Below are 19,123 nucleotides of genomic sequence, written 5' to 3' on the forward strand. Positions count from 1 at the left end.
GATGGCAATTTAAAACTAAAAATCTCCTAAACGTGCTCTGAACTGATGACGTATGTTTTCATTGACCCACTGCTCCGGAAGCGCTTTCTGTTGACCTATCCGGGACTTGTGGTTCTTTCGTGTTCCCATCTCCTAACCAAACGAGCTCCCCCAAATCATTCTCATCGGGTAAGAATCGAAGTATTTGATGGACTAAAACGTTCCATCTTAAATCTTAGTGGAAGTTGTTTGGCCTAATATTAAAGCTTTCCAGGCTAGCGTAACTTCATGTTGTTTAGCTTAGCTCGCTAGCCAAGACACTGAACGCATTTCGATCACTTTAGTTTGACGCTACTTATAAATTGTTTTTAAGAGGGTCGTTCGGTTAACATTAGAGTGACTGCATTTAATTGTATGAGACACTTTTCGACATGTCTTATAGATGCGACAAAATACTACTGACCGAAGGCCAACGCAATCAAAAACATCAAGTTAAAGCGTAGAGCGTGGAAGATGAGGAGAGGACATCCAGGCAATGACGAGCAAGTGAAAAACAAAAGAAAAAAAAATGATGGTAAGATCCCGACATGAGTTTTTACTTTTTATGCAATATCAGACTTTCTTTGATATGATTATGATGATTGTGACTGCAGGGCAATATTCCCATAACTGACTTGCCATACAAGGCTAACGATAACGATGATCATGATCGTGTTCAGAAAAAAAACAAGCTATTTTCATCCTTCTGCCGTGAATTTCAATGAGCTAGTCGTCGTCCAATCCATTTGAACTGAGAAGTTAGCATTTCATCCGCTGCCATCCCTCCCACTGTAAACGGATCGGACGTCTATGGCTGTCAATGGCAGCAGATGAGTTGACAATTCTGCCATCCCTCTCATTTCAAACTGATTAGGCGTCTATAGCTTTCAATGGCAGCCAATGAGTTAGGCCTGGGCGATATGGCCTTAAGTACGTATCGCGATAAATTGAGCAGATTTACCTCGATGATGATAAATTCGCCCAAGCAGACTGTTTATACAATTTGAAAATTTGAATCAATGCATGGAATACAAATGAACCATTTCTCGTTAAATTTATTTAACCAGCTTTCAACTTAACAATTGCACGTGCAGTCTAAACATTAAGTATTAAAAAAAAAATCTTGTAAACAATAAGAATTCTAGTGTGAACATTTATAACAGCTTGTATGAAAATGTACATTATAAAAATCAATATGACGACTGTGCAAACATGTCATTCTAACACAAATGACTTGCAGCTTTAACAGTACACTTCAGACAACTTATTGGTAATGGCTGCTGTGACATAATTATTCAACACAAGTGTTTATGTCAAGGTTTCAGTTTACTTATTTTTTTTCCGAAACATTTTTTAATACATGCACCCCCACACAGACACAACCAGATTAAAGCTGTATTGCTCTGATGCCAATGAAACATTTAAGAATTTATGATAGCAGAATAAAGCAAACACATACAGAAAAATAGCTGTGCCCTGCCCAGTCCACTCTTTAATTTCAGCCGTTTCGACAAGGTTAGCGCCGCTGTCCGACTCTTTCACGTTCATTTGTAGCTGTTGTCAGCCGCTAGCGTTAGCCTGTGGCTTGGCTACCAGAAGAAAGCATCCTCTCCTGATATCGTGAGAACCAGGGAGGACAGCGGGTGAAAGCCCGTCTGGAACCCGCCAAGAGTTTACTTTATGTCGGGTGAAAGTTTGGCGAAGCTAACTTAAGCCTGACTCCATCCCGTTTACTTGTAGCGTTAGCTGCTAACGTTAGCCTATCGGGCTTCTATTTGATTGGCTTCCTGAAAACCACGTGACTCCATACGTAAGTACACTGTCTGCTTTCTTAAAGGGGAATGAACATAGCCGAACAACACAGCCTCAAAGCGGGATAAAAAGACTATATTTTCTTGTTTTATTAAATTACCGAATTTACCGACATGGTCAAAATTACGTCGGTCATCGTGAAGAATTTCGGTGACGGTAAATTTTCGGTTTACCGCCCTGCTCTACAATGAGTTAACAATCAGTGTTGTCAGTAACGCGTTACTGTAATCTGATTACTTTCTTTCAGTAGCAAGCAATCTAACGTGTTCATTTTTCCAAGCCAGTAATCTGATTAAAGTTCGTTTCCTCGTGGCTACCTATCAGGATGCTAACAGTAATGGAGCCGGAGAGATACAACAAACTGCTGCATTTGCTCACTGGAGATACAGCCATTACTTCACATATCCGTCCAGTAAAGATGACAAAAATATCTCCGTGCGTTGCAAACTGCGCAGGCTCCGAAAGACTGTCGACCGCGAAAAACTAGACGTCCAATTCAACAAGGAATCCCTTTGAATTACAGCACAACGCGAAAAAACTCGAATCAAAGCCGACAGGTAACGAGACAGCCAGCACGACAACAGTTTGTAACCAGCCTTTATAATATGTGTAATTATTTACATTTTATACTTAGAGTTTGTAATCATAGGCGAAGTTTTACATTTGTGATACTGGGGGAAAAACATGTTGAAGACTGAAACAAAAGTCATAAGTTTGGACACACTTCAGGATTTTTGCGTTTTATATATTTTCATTACTATTGTATAGACCCTACTCACCAACGTCACAGAATGACATGTCGCTGTATCCGGCCGCCATATTGTCCGTCTCTGTTTAGCCCTATTCTCAATGGTTTCAATTAGTCGTTCAGTTTATAGAGCAATTCATGAAAGCCCCGGTGCTTTCAGACGCTGTAAACTCATTGGATGCGTTGCATAAAAGGCGTTATGTGGGAAAGCTTCAGTCTATCCATTCGCCAGATCCATATTTGATGCCTAAATCGATATTTTTCAACCCGCTGTCTTCGCCCTCTCTGCCTGACATCTGCTACCCTGATATCTACAACTATCTTGTCCACACAAAATCAGCCTATTCTCACGAAAGTTTGAAAAGCTTTAAGAGCAGCACTCTAAGCAACATTACCCTGTGTGATTTCTAAAATGGCGACAACCAAAAAAAAAAAAAAAAAATGTTGACTGCGATGGCCGACGCTTCAAGGATAGGTGGATATTGGACTATTTCTTCAATAAAACACGCAACAACTGTGTCTTCCTCATTTGCAAAGAGACAGCTGCTGTTTTCAAAGAGTTCGATGTGACGCAATATTACTAAACAACACACGCTGACATGTACAACATTACAGGGAAGATACGCAGCGAGAAATTATAGCAACTTGAAGCAAGTTTATTTTTTCACAGCAGCAGTATTTCGCAAGAGTCCGAGTGTCGAAAGAGAAAGCCACAAAGACGAGACTGTTGAAATTATGAATTAAAAAAAATATTAAAGCAAATGTGACACACAGAAGGGCTTGCTAAAATTTGTTTAAATACCGTATTTTTCGGACTACAAGTCGCTCCTGAGTATAAGTCGATCCAGCCATAAAATGCCCAACGAAGAGAAAAAAAACATATACAAGTCGCACCGGAGTATAAGTCGAATTTTTGGGGGAAATTTACTTGATAAAATCCAACACATAGAACAGACATGTCATCTTGAAAGGCAATTTAATATAAAAATACAATAGAGAACAACATGCTAAATAAATGTACAGTGTACAGTGCATGAACAATGAAATGTGAATATACTGTCCTACGTTACGCCTCGGTCCTGGCTGTACAGCGAACTCTCAAAAGACAATGCTGGACGTCCGTATAATTTGCTGAATCAATTTGGTCCTCGATAGAAAACAGGTTCGCATCAACGTAAATAAATGATAATTAGGTACTATTAGTAATAAGTAACAGGTTAGCATGCATTCGCTATCATTAGCACATCGTTCAAACAACCACACAACTGGCTCTAAGTGTCCGATCGCAGGTGAAAAACACACAACAACAACAACAGAAAAGATGATACACGCAGGCGTTGCCTCTGTAGAGATGATTTAAAAGCATAAACAATGAAAGTAGGTTCGCAGCCGTCTATTCTCTCTCGCTAACTCGCCCCTCACTCACTCAGCGCTACGTAGCTGTCCGTCTTCTTCTGGCGTGTGAGCACTCTTCACGTAAACAGGTGCGAGTGCGCCCTCACGTGGGCGTGAAAGCGCCACAAACTAAATGCATCCATTTCAAGTTAAAAAAAAGTCAATAATACAATTGAACATACAGTGCCAAAGGCAGAACGCAAACGTGGCCATAGCTATAAAGAGTTATTCAGATAACTATAGCATAAGAACATGCTAACAACTTTACAAAACCATCAGTGTCACTGCAAAACACCAAAATAACATGTGAAATTATATCATAATGTGTTAATAATTCCACACATAAGTCGCTCCTGAGTATAAGTCGCACCCCCAGCCAAAATATGAAAAAAACGCGACTTATAGTCCGAAAAATACGGTATATTGTTCTATGTAAATCAACCAAGGTGGCCCCCCGCATTTTTACCACACCAAATCTGGCCCCCTTTGCAAAAGGTTTGGACACACCTGTTTAACTGATGATCCGTAGACGAGGCCAGCTTCTTTCACTTGGTACCAGCTAAATATTATTCAAAATGTAATGATGGTGGAAGAAATAAGCATCTTGAATTTGAAACTGTATGTTGTCGGCGATTAGCCTCGCCATGATCTTAATTGTGGTTGTCAGCCCAAAACCCTCTAAATATATATTAAATGCATCTTACCAGATATAAAATGACTACTACATAATCTGTGGTGATCGTTTGGTGCCCAGTTTTCTCGTCAAATTGTAGCCGTCCATCTCGCTGTCCTCTCTGGGTCTCTCGGAATACGGTAGAACTTCAAGTCTCTCCGTCTATCTTCTCTGTTATTGCAACCAACCGCCACACACGCCTTCACCATTTTGATTATTAATGTTAACGAGCAGAAAAACACGCCATAATAGGAGGACTTTACGTAGCGGTAATGCATCAACGCGACGAGTAGACGGACAATATGGCGCCGAGGCGTGGTTGTGACGTCATGTGAGTAGGCATGTGCCGGTTACTGGTTTCACGGTTTACCGTGGTGTGAAAACGTCGCGGTTTCAAAACCACTAAAATTTTCCGTCAGACCGTAGTACGGTATTCGCTATTTTTCTTGTGTCAAAAATGCAGCCAGAAGCGGCTTGGCGCAGCAGCGCTCACCCCCTCCCGTTTGTTGCTGTGTGTGAAAGTGATGCTATCGGCTAGCCAGCCAGTTAACCCAAAAACAAATACTCCAAATATAAGGCGTACTGTTCTTCAATTTATTGAGCTCTCAAATCGTGGTAAGTGTAATATACAAAATGAATGCATTTAAAATGTTGTACAATTAGATTTTTCCATGTGAGTAGCTTCAACAGATTAGCACCATGGAAAAAGTTCGCCAAAAACAAAATACACATTTTCCTTTCAACTTCAATATAAAAACTAACTTACAAAGATAATTGTTAGCCTAGGCTTACCTGGGAGAGCAACTTCGTTGAGTGTGACAGCCGCAGAGTGAGAAAACAAGCTTGAGTCGCTTGAATGAAGGGGAAAAAGTGATAGCGTCAAAGATCGCTAATTGCGAAAGATGATCTTGCCCTAAGCACAAATCCACGTTCGCTGGATCAAGGAGAGGTCTCACTCCCAATGTTTTTTTTATTTTATTTTTTAGTTGAAACCTTTCCACAACAATATTGACATTTTAACTAACTTATACATTTTTAAGTAACTTATGAATTCTTTATGTTCTTTTTAACACAAAGGCATGACATCATGTAGACTAGAGTTGACACAGTGGCTGAAAATGGCGAAACTTCACTTAAAGTGCTTGTGACACGAAAAAGCATGTTTATTTCATAATACACGCGGTATTTTATGCTCCTGAATGATATGGACCGCTTGGATGTGTGTGGAAGCGATTGCTATATTTATTTAGTTTTTTGAATCCCGCGCCAGGAAAATGAGTGACTTCCGGCTTCGGTCTCGCATTGAGGAGGAGGGCGCTGTGACGTGTACGGTAGAAGACATCCTCTTCACGCTACAGTGTACTGTTGTGTATGAGGACGAAGGATTCAGCTGATTTTGCGGATTAATACTTTTATTTTTTGCATCACGCCAGCCAAACGGCTGCAGAAAAATCATTCTCTATGCGGGAGAGGCGTATGCGCCTTTTTGGAGTTTCAAAAGGTTCCCATTCACCGTGGATATTTACTGTGGGACCATTGGACTTACAAGGAAGTGAGTAAACATCTTGTTTTGTATTATGTCAAATACGAACACAGTGATTACAAAGTAAACACTATAAAATTCCTTTAAATAAAGGACTACTTACGTTTGATCATTGATAGGCATGTAAAAAGCTATCCTCACGCTCATTAGCAGTTAGCCGTTAGCACGTTAGCTACACAACAATTCCAGCCACCCTCCTCCAGGGAACGAACTGTAAATTGCTCTCCGCCGGGCGGTTTGCCGATCCGCAAAGAAACTCGACAACCGGGTCGTCATGTCAAATAATCCAGGCTAGTTATGTGTGATTTTCCACTTCGAAAACTTTGAAACATCCCTCGGTTCGGGTTAGCATGTCAGCTAGCTGTCACTCCTTCTGGTCTGTTTACATTCTCCGAAGCCGGGGAAGGGAAATGACATATGTCCGATTTAGGTGTCATAAAATATCGTTCGGCAGGTGTGACAGTAAAGGTAAAGTCGACTGTTTTGACCATTATGGAGTAATTTTGCCATGTCGTCTTGAATAAATGGATTTTTATTATTTTATATTCCATTTAGCACAAGTTATTTGTCATGACCATGCCATTTATTTAGCAATTGGGGAAAGTACTTGGGTAAAAAGAAAATCCTGTAAAAATATTGAAGTAAAGAGACAGAAACAATGACATTTTGCCGCTCTCTTCGTCGCGTTTTCCTCATTGTGAATAGTTCCCCCTCGACGGGCTGACTGGTCCTTCTCAAGCCATTTATATAGCTATTGGGGAAAATACTTGGATAAAAAGAATATCCTGTAAAAATATTGGGAGTAGAGAGACTGAAACAATGACATTTTGCAGCTCTCTTCGTCTCGTTTTCCTCGTTCTGAACAATTCCCCCTCAATGGGCTGAATAGTAAAACCGATGAGCCTAGTCTACCGCTGACGTCATCCACCTGTTGGGGACGCTAAAGCCCTATAATTGTAGGCGTGGCTAACCGGCAGATTAAAAGACTAATTTCTCGTCATCTGCGCTTTGCTAAATTGTTGTATATAGTCGAATCGTCTCAAAATATGATTCTAATTCACATAATAATGCCATTTAAGACTTTTTTTTCTGGTGTCGTATGCTCTTTAAGCTTTTCCACCCTCAAAAAAAAAGTCATGCAGTATAAATTTCTAAAAAATTTTATTCAGAAGTGTTTTTACTTTTTTATAGAAATGATTTTGTTCTTGCTCTAATCTTGAGCAACTTGAGCTGTGGCTGTGAGTATAGTCTATAAGCAGGGGTGCACATAATTTTTTTGCCCAGGTTCTCAGAGTAGGACCTGGAGATGTGACTTGGTCCTCATTGAGCTTGAGTGCCGGCCCGCCTGATGCGATAAATTTATGACAAGCTTTACTTGGAGCCAATTAACTTTAATTAATTATATTAACAATTAATGCTTGATTAACATCAACTGGCACAACAAAATTGCCATTACTTTGAAGTGAAATGTAAAGAAATAAGAAGCACCAATTCAAAATAAAGGGCATTATGCGGCTCCCACATCAACTCCAAGCCTTTTTAAAAGTGGGATATCCTCCTCATAAGACCTCATTGAACGTGCATGTTTAGCTTTGTAAAATGCGAGCAAAAACACGTTTGTCAGTGCATGTCGCTGTTCATTACCTTTATTCCGCCACTTGTCCATAGGGCGAGTGGGGTCCTGTTTGCCATCGATAGTTTGCTTAATTGCCACATGCTCTGTTTTTTTCGTGCTTTTCAAAGTTTGGATGGCTGAAATTTTTTGACCCTACATAAAATGCGCTGCTCTTATCGGCGACATTGGGATTCTCACGACACATTTTGTACCGCATTTCCGTGCGAGCATCATTTGCTTCTAGCCATGGTACCTCCTGTAGCCACTTTTCAGCAAAAGTCCTTTTTTTCGGTAGCTCCGGTGACGTCTTTGTCGTCTGTCTTTTGACGGGGGTGGGGGAACACGGAAGTAATTTAGTGATGGCCAAATGAAGCGCAATGAAGCTTTGCAGCCAATTGGTTTGCACATGTAGCAAAGCTTCATGGTGCTTCATTTACCCTATGGCGCCATCAAGTGGTCTAGAAGCCCAAGAGGTCAACATTGTTAAGAATTCAATGGCTATTTGCTTAAAGGGTATGAAAACGCAAAGGGGGTGTGAGACATCAATAGAACCGTTATGTGCCAAGATAACAAATATTGATAACGTTAACAAAAAAATCAATCACATTAATGAGCAATTATCGAAAATAGATCGAAAATGACGAACATTTCCGAAAGTGTTCCGGAAACAGCCGAATGGGGCGGAGACGTCATAACAAGGAAACAAAAGGTCGAGGCAGGTGCCATCGTTGTTTATCGACGAGAGAGTTGCGTTCCTGTTCTATCAAAAAATCGCTAAAATGGTTCAAACCTGTCATGCTATGTGGTTTACAAATAGCCATTTGTCGCTATGTAGTACCCATGAGTTCCCAAACGCGAGAAAAAGAGCTGGACTACGCAGACAATGAGTAAAGTTCGTCAGTGCTAAGAGGGCTAATTTTGCAATTTTACAGGGAAACGGGAACCTGACGAGCCAGATGTGCCTACAACCTCAAAGAAAACAAAATGTATGCTACTTCCCAATGACTAAAGATCCACGAACTGCGAAGGAGTGAATTTGTGACCCGTATGTGAATAAATCGAGTGATTCGAGCATGTCTGTGGAACAGGAATATCAGCTTGTAGAGATCGCAAATCACGGCGACTTAAACGAACATTTGAGACAACAACTCTACCGAAATTCTGGATTAAAGTCATTTCGGAATATCTCGACATCGCTTGGAGCGCGCTGAAAACTGTGCTACAATTTCCAACATCGCTAGCTTGATGCTAGCTTCTCTCACTCTCCCATCTCGTCTGAACGAAACAAACTCAGCCTTCCCACTGATTCAGCGGGTGAGTTGTATTTTTTCCCTGCACTTAACACGACGGGGCTAAAAACAGATGCTATTTTATATTTGCTGTATTTTTCTGCCGCACATTGCCGGTGTTCTGACAAAGTTGGCATGCGCGTAACGTTAAAAAGGGCCGCGAATGCAGCGATTCCTAAGTACACACTACAAACTTTCTTTAAAGAAAGGAATATTAACTTAAGTTTGCCATGTTTGGCGCACACAACAACTGCACGTAGCCCTCTCACTTAACGACTTCGCCGTGTCGTTAAGCGTTAATTTATGCCATTTCCGTGTTGCACATGTATGTTTGTGATGTAAATAGTTTTTTAGCACCATTGGATAACATTGAGAGTCCAACTGAATATAAAAGAGGGACACCGGTCCGTGAAAAAAAGACCCAAATCACACCGGGGACCCCTGCTCTAATCCCATTCATATTTGTGTCGGTTGGCAGAGCGAAACCGATGATAGCATATTAAATGATAATTATTCTATACATTACTTTATTTTTCGGTCACGGTGTATCAGCTTCACAAAAAGAAATGCAAAACATACCATTTGGTGTTTCCCACACGAACTGTTGTCGAGGTTTCATCAGTGTGATTGCTCCCCTCAGTGATCCTTTCATTAGGGTGCATTGGCTTTCGTTTGGGCTCAAATTGATAACCCAAAACACCAAAGAAAGGTTCATAACTCTCCTCTTCACCATTAGAAGAATGTTCGTCACGTCGGATTCGTCGCTGCAACTAGAAACGTAATTGTCCGCCATCATCGCCGCCATTCAGTACTAATGCACTGAGCCGGTTGTTTCCTTGTTTTGATGTCACGCACACAATCTGCCAGATTTCCGGGATCCTGGGGGCGGGTCTTTTTAGCTTGAAATTGACCCAAATTTCTCTCATTTTTTTGGTGTTGCGATGTGTGTAATTACACGAAGTGACATGATATGAATCCAAAAGGCATTCGTTTATGTATAAATGATGGGATATTAGCATTTCCCCAGGTGTTGACATACACTTTAAGACAAAGATATGAATGTGCTTGTGTTAGTAATTTAGTATGTGAACAAAATATAACAAGTGCTAAGGGTAATTTGTTATTCATTTTTATTTAGAAATAATAGCTTTCCCACAGTTGCTGGCTTTAAAGAGTTTCTTTTTTTTTGGAAAATATTTCACCAGATTTAGAAAATATTCTTTCACAAGGCACAGATGAAGCTGGGGTGCAGAGAAATGTGAGTGCCAATTTATATAAATTTGGGTAGGTATTCTTTTGTGCCTCCCAGTACACTAATGGATTGTTCATTCTGTTGATGTTTGGTTCAGATAGGTACACACACACACTCACATTTATGTTAAAGTAGTTTTTCTCCCTTACCTTATTGAAAGCAATCAAATCAAAATGTTCCCATACAGGGGAGGATCGCTCTTTTCGCGCAGGTTCCATCGCAAGCAAAGGACAAGGCTTGAAAAAAGATTGCACTGGTTGCACTGTTGCGCACAGATGTAACAAGTACAGGAGCCCAAAATCCACAAAATGTGAGATAACAGGCGATCGCCATTGCGTTTTGCAACCAATTTATACCGTAGTCTGTCCTGTTTTTGCAATGTGCGCCAAACGTTGGATCACTTCCGAAGCACTCACGAGATTCAGCCGGGCGCCGGCGAGGCTTCCCACGTCATCATTTCCGGGTTTTGCCGAAATGAAGCGCGCCTCGCTACAAGCTTCGTGGAAACCCCCCTCCCATTACTCGACACAAGCTTCGGAACCTCGGCTCATTTCGTCCCATCACTAAAGTAATTACTCAGTGTGGCCTGCCTCTTCAAAATTTTGAGAAGTTATTTTCTCGTGTCCGCCGCAAATAGAGTGGTCAGCCATCGGTACGCAAAAGCATTTGGAAGCCGTTGAGGGCCAGCGCATTTGTCTACGTCCAGTACGCATGCACGCATGCGGACCACTTATGTGCACCCCTGTCTATAAGTTATATTTAGTTTAATTTTATTTAAAATATTTTTTTATTGATTATTTATTTTAACATTATATTCATGTTCCAATTTGCAACTATGGTCTGAAAAAAAAAAATCCTGTTCAATGGCAAAAGTTTTTTTTTTAACCCATACATCTCAAAATTTTTTGGAGCTATAGACCCTACTCACCTACGTCACAAAATGGGCGTGTCGCCGTTTCCGGCCGCCATATTGTACCTCTTTTTCGGACCTATTCTCATTGTTTTCAATTAGTCGAGCAAGTTATAGAGCAATTCATGGAAGCCCCGGTGTTATCTGACGCTGTAAACTCATTGGATCCGTTGCATAAAAGGCATTACGTGGAAAAGCTTCAGTTTATCCATTCGCCAGATCCGTATTTGATGCCTAAATCGATGTTTTTCGACCCGCTGGCTTCGCCTGACATCTGATATCCTGATATGGACAACTATCTTGTCCACACAAAATCAGCCTATTCTCACGAAAGTTTGAAAAACTTTGAGCTTGGAGGCTTATAAATGCTACGTTGCTGGTTGGGTGAAACAGGTCCTCGTACACGAAAATTCGGCAGGAATCTTGTGCTCGGAAGGTGAGTTACGAAATTTTCAATTCAAAATCTTTTGTTCTTGCTAACATCCACTGTCAAGTCTAATGTATTTCATATCATTTCATATCAATGGAGCTAGGGTTTTTAATGTTTATATGGTTTAGCGATAGCACTCTCACTATATACATATATAATACGTAATAAGTATGAAGTGCGATAGCACTACTCCAGATTGTCCCTAGTTTAATTTATTTTTTTGGCTTTTGACCTCAATAGTGAAATTGTAAATTGTATGACAACTGTCTGATTATCCCCTTATAATTATATATTTTCAGGTAGTTCATTCACAACGTCTGAGTGTATGTTGTCGGCGATTAGCCTAGCAATGATCTTAATTGTGGTTGTCAGCCCAAAACCCTCTAAATATATATTAAATGCATCTTACCAGACATAAAATGACTACTACATAATCTGTGGTAGTCGTTTGGAGCCCAGTTTTCTCGTCGAATTGCAGCAGTCAATCTCGGTCTCCTCTTCGGGTCTCTCGGAATACGGTAAAAATTCAAGTCTCTCCGTCTATCTTCTCTGTTTTTGCAACCGACCGCCACACATGACTTCACCATTTTGATTATTAATGTTAACGAGCAGAAAAACACGCTATAATTGGAGGAATTTACGAAGCGCTAATGCATTAACATGACTAGTATCCGGACAACATGGCGCGGGGGCGTGGCTGTGACGTCACGTGAGTAGGGTCTATAATTGCAATACCGTGATACCGTGAAACCGCGGTATTTTTGCTCACGGTTATCGTACCGTCAAAATATCATACCGGCACATGCCTACATGTGAGTAGGGTCTATATTCTCACTGCAGACATCAAAACTATGAACGAACATGTGGAATGGCAAAAAAAAGTGAAATAACTGAAAACAGGTTTTGTGTTCTACATTCTTCAAAGTATCCGCCTTTGAGGTGTCTCCAAACTTTTGGCCAGTACTGTATATATTTGTATATACACATCTTGACACTGTTCGAGTTCAATCAACTGTTCAAATTGTTGTTGGCAGCGTTTGAAAGCTTAGGTTTAAAGAAATTCTAAATATCCATCTTGCCTCCTTTTGTGTAGTTTTGGCTAAGCAAAGTCTCCAAGGTGCAAGTCACGTGATCTGTTCGAAAAATGATTTTGACCCATTATGAAAACTTTACGTTGTAGGATTTTTGTTCATTTCATTAATTTTTATTGTTTGTTTTATTGCTTTACAACTTTTGGAGACAACATTTTAACGGCTAGGCAGAGGTTACGCTTGACTTTTTCGTTGTCTGTCATTTTGACTCACAGGGTCATAAAAATCCGGTCATAATCTATTTTTACCCGTCACTTAAATTTTTAAAATGATGATACTGACATTGTGGTGACCCTTTGTTTGGCATAATTCACCTTCCGTACTTGTGTGTCCATTTGGCCGAGCGCGTTACCGGCTACGACAGTCACGTGACAGAGACACTTAAGAGCCGCGCGCGGTCCCCTCACTATCCACTCGCTCTCGCTATATGATTGGCCGAAGAGTCGAAATGCTCTCCCGTGAAATGCCTGTTTAAAAATGTTCCCGTTGTTACTTCTTGCATTCGCTTATAAGTGCCCATTTAAAAAGGAAAAGCGATGGATGATACTACACACAGAGCGTATTATTAACAAATGTTAAAGTTGTATAATCATATAGCGAGAATAAGAAACGTCACTGACAAGCGCAGGCCCCCGCGAGTGGATAGTGAGGGGAATAGGATAGTGCGCCTACAGCTAACAAGACTCTTAACATTGCATTCAACATATTCAATAGTATTTAGTTTTCATTCATTTTAAATTAATATTCTGTCCGAACAAGCTTAACAGAGAATCCACACCGTGCCATCACACATCAAGCAGATGAATATGTAACTTTTTCTCCGCAGTGACAAAAACAGCTGACTGTGGCCCAGTAGGTAGGTAGCCTACCATATGTAGCATATGGAACAATGAAATTAACAGTTCACCTGCTGTGGCCTGAACGTAGTCTCACACTTTCCTCCTGGTGCGCATGGACTTGAACTGCGTGCCCGCTTGTGCAGTCCCTGTTTTTTTCACCTCTTTTATCAACACCATCGTCGTTTTGGGGCTTTTTGAAGAAACTTCGGACACTCAGTTGCCTTGACATTTTTTCAGAGTAAGGCCAAAGACGTCATGCATCAAGAAAGACAATAGCTAATTAATATGCTCACTCGCCACCCTGTGGTCTGGGGTGTGAATTGCAACCTGTCAAAATGACAGATGGACTTTCCGTCGCCGTTTTAAAAAATCGGTAAACGACGGAAAATATTCGGTTAACGCGACCCCTGCGGCTAGGTCTTTATTTGAAAGGGGAAGTTCAGAATTTTTTACATTAGGCTCAATCTTGGAGTTAGCGGGGGTTTAATTAGTCGTTGAAGTTGATTTAAACAAATTTTGTGTTCTGTGTTGTGAGCTGTGTTCTAACTTTTCCATAAGAACTGCTCCATGTGTTAGTAAAGAGACAAGGTTGTCAGCACGTCGTGTGTTCGATACATTTGTAAACAAAAAGCTCATAACAAGACACTATGCACAATCCGTTTAAGAGACGCTGGAGTGGGAGGCGAGGAGGAGATCGGCGAGAAGCAAAACTTCGCGTTTGAATGTGGCGGCAGTCCGCTATTATTTTTGTTTTCTTATTGTTGCCACAATAAAGTGGAGAAAGCCATCGAAGACTCATCTCCTTCTTTCCCCCCAATGTTTTTATATTATTATTTTATATGCACGAGAGCTGCCGGATCTGCCAAAATGAACATGAAGTCTGATTATTATTTTTTTTAACAATGTCATCAGATAGACAAAAACATAACATTATGTGCAAATGCCTGCATCTTCAAATCATAAAAATAATAACCGCCTATATCTTACTATGTTGTAATCTCGATGGGTCTTGTATCTATTCCATGTCAGGTAGTCTAGGCACACTGTTTGCATTCTGATTAGCGTCTGGCTAATACATGGTAGATCCAACATAAAATTCCAAGCTCCTCTTCTTCCTCCAACTCTTCAAAAACTTGGATCTCCTCCCTTGCGCTCGGTCCATCGCTTATACCGCTGTTTGAATCATTGTTTGAAGGGCTTTGTATGGCGGCCGTATGTATGGAGCTGCCAACGCTGTTCCCGGTGTGACGTATCACTTCCGGGTTCGTCCCCTTTCAGGCTAGAACTTCGGAAACGCGATTATTTTGTCAAATATACAACATATAAATTATTTTTTCATGCTTTATTTGGTGGACAATGTTTAATTACTTTACTTGTGACCCTATTTGGCATGTGAAGAAATTAGTTCACACTACAGCTTTAAATGCACTAAAATGAACAGAAATTGACTTGTAAATGGCCTGAAAATCAGAAAGTGTGACTGAATGCGCTAGTTTCGAATGAATGAATGAACGTTCGTTCAACCCTCCCAGTCTATTTTTTTTTTTTTTTTTTTTTTAAACCTGTCCTGTTCAGCTGTTTGACACAGAGAATGGAAGTCTTAAGTGCCCGGATTCTGAACAGTTTTAATGTTTCACATTGAGAGTCCGACATACTCCCATTGTGATCATTCAACATACCGCACTTCGTTTATTATGACAAAGTAGCGAACAGGAAGGGATTGTGGGGGGACAGAAGAAAAGAAATACAAGAGAAGAAGGGAAAGAAACACAAACAACAACAAGAAATACATTGAACATCTAAACTAGTTACTAATATGCTGGTGCTATCGTCAGCGAGATGTATTTCCGGTTTACACCATGTGGGGGCGTATTGGCCAGTGTAAGAGGAGAATGGGGGTGGGGGTGTCTATAAGCCTATAAGCTAAGTGATTGAAAGGGGTAGAGTGTACACAAATCAGTTCTGTAATCTAGAACCCAGTAATCGTGTGAATCTCTTATGAGTGTAAGCCCGTTGGCGACCAACCCTATGCCGCCGCATCGCCAATCCTGGCACCGGGACCCCCAACCCGAGCATGCCCTACCACATCCAGCAGCAACCCTCCCAGTCTAAATGGATTGGGCGTCGAGCACCATCAATGGCAGCCATAGAGTTAACTAAGACACTATTATAGTGGAGGATTTTGATAGCAACTTGTTGGCCTTTTTTTTTTTAAAAAAACAATGACACCTTTTTTAAAATGATATCTCGATTCTTGGCAGGTGCATATCGATAACCCTTTGGGATACAAAGTATCACGATACATCACCATTTCAATATTTTGTCACACTCCTAATCTGGGTGGGTTAAAAATACGATTTTGGCTGCCATTCTTTACAAAGTCTTTGTGTCGGTAAAAAATATACAACATGAAAATCACTGCTGGACTATAGCAAATGACATATTTTTCCATTTCCAGTGTCTTGCAGACGTCACTATTAAAGAGCTTCATCCTCAGAAGCACGATCAACTCCACGTTAAACAGGAGGAGTTGGAGATGCCGTACATCAAACAGGAGACGGAGCCAGAGACCCCCAGCATTAAAGAAGAAAAACAGGAAGATGCAATCCCCAAGTTTCCAATGACTGTCAGTGTAAAGAGTGAAGAAGATGAAGGTCCAATCGAAGAGAGCAGAGCAGAGGAACCTTCGAGCGACGGCTCATTTCAACACCCGACAACGAAAAGAGAGGGACGATTGCAACCTGACGGTTTGTTAGCGCCGCTCTCGGACAGTGACGACGTAACGTCACACACGTCAGACTTTAACACTGATGAAGAGGATAAAGACTTTGACCGAAATGCTTCAAAATACCTAACCGAGTCATCATTGAAAAGAGACACAAAAGCGATTGGGAAACCTTTTACCTGCTCACTTTGTGATAAAACATGTTCTCGGAAATCTGACTTAGAAAGACACATGCGAACGCACACTGGGGAGAAGCCTTTTGGCTGCACAGTTTGTGATAAACGATTCGCTGGGAAGGGAAATTTAAAAAAACACATAATGACACACACTGGAGAGAAACCTTTTGTCTGCACATATTGTGGTAAACTGTTTTCTGATAAGGGAAATTTAAGCAGACACAGAATCACACACACTGGAGAGAAGCCTTTTTCCTGCCCTCTTTGTGATAAAAGATACTTCACGAAAGCAGATTTAAACGATCACACAAGAACACACAATGAAGAGAAGCCTTTTGCCTGCTCTCTTTGCGATAAAAGATTTTTTCGTAAGAAACTGTTAACAGCACACACGCGTACACACAGCGGGGAAAAGCCATTTCTCTGCACATTATGTGGTAAAAGATTCGCCCAGAAGGCACAATTAATATGTCACACAAGGACACACACTGGGGAAAAGCCTTTCACCTGCTCATTTTGCGGTAGAAGATTTTGTGCAAAGGTTCAGTTAACAAGACACATGAGTGTACACACTGGAGAAAAGCCTTTTCTCTGCACAAGTTGTGGTAAAAGATTCCTCGAGAAAAGACAATTACGCAATCACGCAAGAACACACACCGGGGAGAAGCCTTTTCGCTGCAAATTTTGTGGTAAACAATTCGCTGTGAAGGGATATTTAACCAAACACACAATCACACACACTGAAGAAAAGCAATTTCCCTGCTCAGTTTGCCATAAAAGATTCTCTCGTAAAATACTACTTAACTATCACACGCATACACACACTGGAGAGAAGCCTTTTGTCTGCACAGCTTGTGGTAAACAATTCACTCATAGGGCAAGTTTAAACAAACACATAAAGATTCACACTGGAGAGAAGCCTGTAGCTTGTTTACATTAAAAAATGGGGTGTCTTCATTGTATTTATTCAGATATAGCATTGGAGGGTTACATATTTCCCTTTTTCCCCAAAAATATAATTCTTTATCAACTCATTTGCTCCCCAAAAAACATATACATACGTTCTATTTTTGTTTCAGTGTCACAAAATACGTCTTTTATGCTTTTTTTTTCCCCACAAGAGATATCTCTAGGTTCTGATGCAACTTCGCTTCAAAGCACAATGGTCAAAATACATTTTAAAGCACTAAACCTGGCCACTGGAGGGTAGTAGCGCATTTTGTAAGAAGTCATATGTCAGGAAACGGAAGTAGGAAGAAGCGAGAAGAGTGAGAAAAATGTAGAGAACAACCTAGCTGGAAACACGCACGGCCAAACCAGTCCCCCCCAGTAACACAACATGCCCCACACAAGCTCCCCAGGTGACCTCTGCCATGAGGCATGTCAATGGAAATTAAATACGCCGAGTTTTGGCGTATTTAATTTCCATTGACATGCGGATATATCCTCTCTCACTGCTGTCTTCACAGGCAATCCCACAAATTAAAGTCATCAAAGTCAAACAAGAAGAAGTAATAAAAGTAGCACTTTAGATAATTAAGTCCCATCTTGCCATCTTGTGGCGAAAAGTTAATATGTCAATAATAACAAGCAATAGGAACATTATTTCAACATCAACTGAGGACACATTTATGAATACAAAACATTTCCTCCACCATTTCTCTCAACACCCCCACTTGTTCTCATGTTGATGCCTTTTTAACAATCAAATGAAATTTTACATTTCAAATTCCAAAAATAACACTGTCAAACTTCTTCAATTTAAACTTTGTTACAGGTTTTGTCATGATATCAGCCATCATGTCATCCGTTGGACAATACGTCAATGTTACTCTTCCCTGATTCACAGTTGATCTAATAAAATTGTATTTTATGTCTACGTGCTTGCATCTCTGTCTGGTAACAGGATTTTTGGCAAGAGCGATTGTCCCTTGGTTGTCATCGTGTACAGTTGTTGGAGTGTACTGATAATGATCAATGCTACCTAGTAGTTGCTCTAAATATAGGCATTCTTGTATGGTTGAAGCCAGTGCCATATATTCAGCTTCACAGGTAGATAGTGCGACTGTAGGTTGTTTCTTTGTTTTCCAAGAAATTGGAGAACTCTTCTTGCTCAAGAAAAGACAGTATCCTGAAGTACTGCGCCTGTCGCTAGTATCAGCTGCCCAGTCAGCATTACTATATGCCTGTATACCAAGTTTTGCATTGTCGTCTCTTTTGAAACCAAGGCTCTTTTCGGAAGTACCTTTTAAGTATCGTAAGACATGTTTCACAGTAGTCCACTGCTCCTCCGTGGGTTCATTAAAGTACTGCGATAACCTGCTTACCACATAGCTTAAGTCTGGTCTTGTGCAAACAGATATATAAGGCTTCCGACTGCTTCCCTATACATCCTCACGTTGCTCATTTTTATTGCATCCTCGGAATAGTCACGTTTTTGTTCACAGGGTGTTTCTCTGATTTTGCAATCAAGCATATCAAAGCGCTCTAGTATCTTGTTTGAATACTTTTCCTGTGACATTTTTACACAATCTTGAGTTTGAATGAAATCGATGGCCAGAAAATGTTTAAGCTGTCCCAGGTCTTTCATTCTGAACTTCTCTGCCA

At 40.7% G+C, this 19,123-nt stretch overlaps 2 protein-coding genes across 3 annotated transcripts in view; both read left to right on the plus strand.

The window, feature by feature from the left end:
• LOC130911875 (gastrula zinc finger protein XlCGF57.1-like) overlaps positions 1-19,123 on the plus strand; it is a 262,137-nt gene that overhangs the window by 24,810 nt on the left and 218,204 nt on the right. The gene's annotated exons all lie outside the window — the stretch shown is intronic.
• On the plus strand, positions 84-18,395 carry LOC130911943 (gastrula zinc finger protein XlCGF57.1-like). Of its 2 annotated transcripts, XM_057829635.1 has the most exons (4): positions 84-168; positions 422-553; positions 8,737-9,118; positions 16,074-18,395. In XM_057829635.1, the coding sequence occupies exons 3-4, from the start codon at positions 9,050-9,052 to the stop codon at positions 17,454-17,456; spliced, it is 1,452 nt and encodes a 483-aa protein (XP_057685618.1). In that variant the 5' UTR covers positions 84-168; positions 422-553; positions 8,737-9,049; the 3' UTR covers positions 17,457-18,395. The 2 variants fall into 2 exon arrangements, with proteins under 2 accessions (XP_057685618.1, XP_057685627.1); XM_057829644.1 differs by lacking the exon at positions 8,737-9,118.

Source organism: Corythoichthys intestinalis, chromosome 1 (genome assembly GCF_030265065.1).
Source record: "Corythoichthys intestinalis isolate RoL2023-P3 chromosome 1, ASM3026506v1, whole genome shotgun sequence".
NCBI lineage: Eukaryota > Metazoa > Chordata > Actinopteri > Syngnathiformes > Syngnathidae > Corythoichthys > Corythoichthys intestinalis.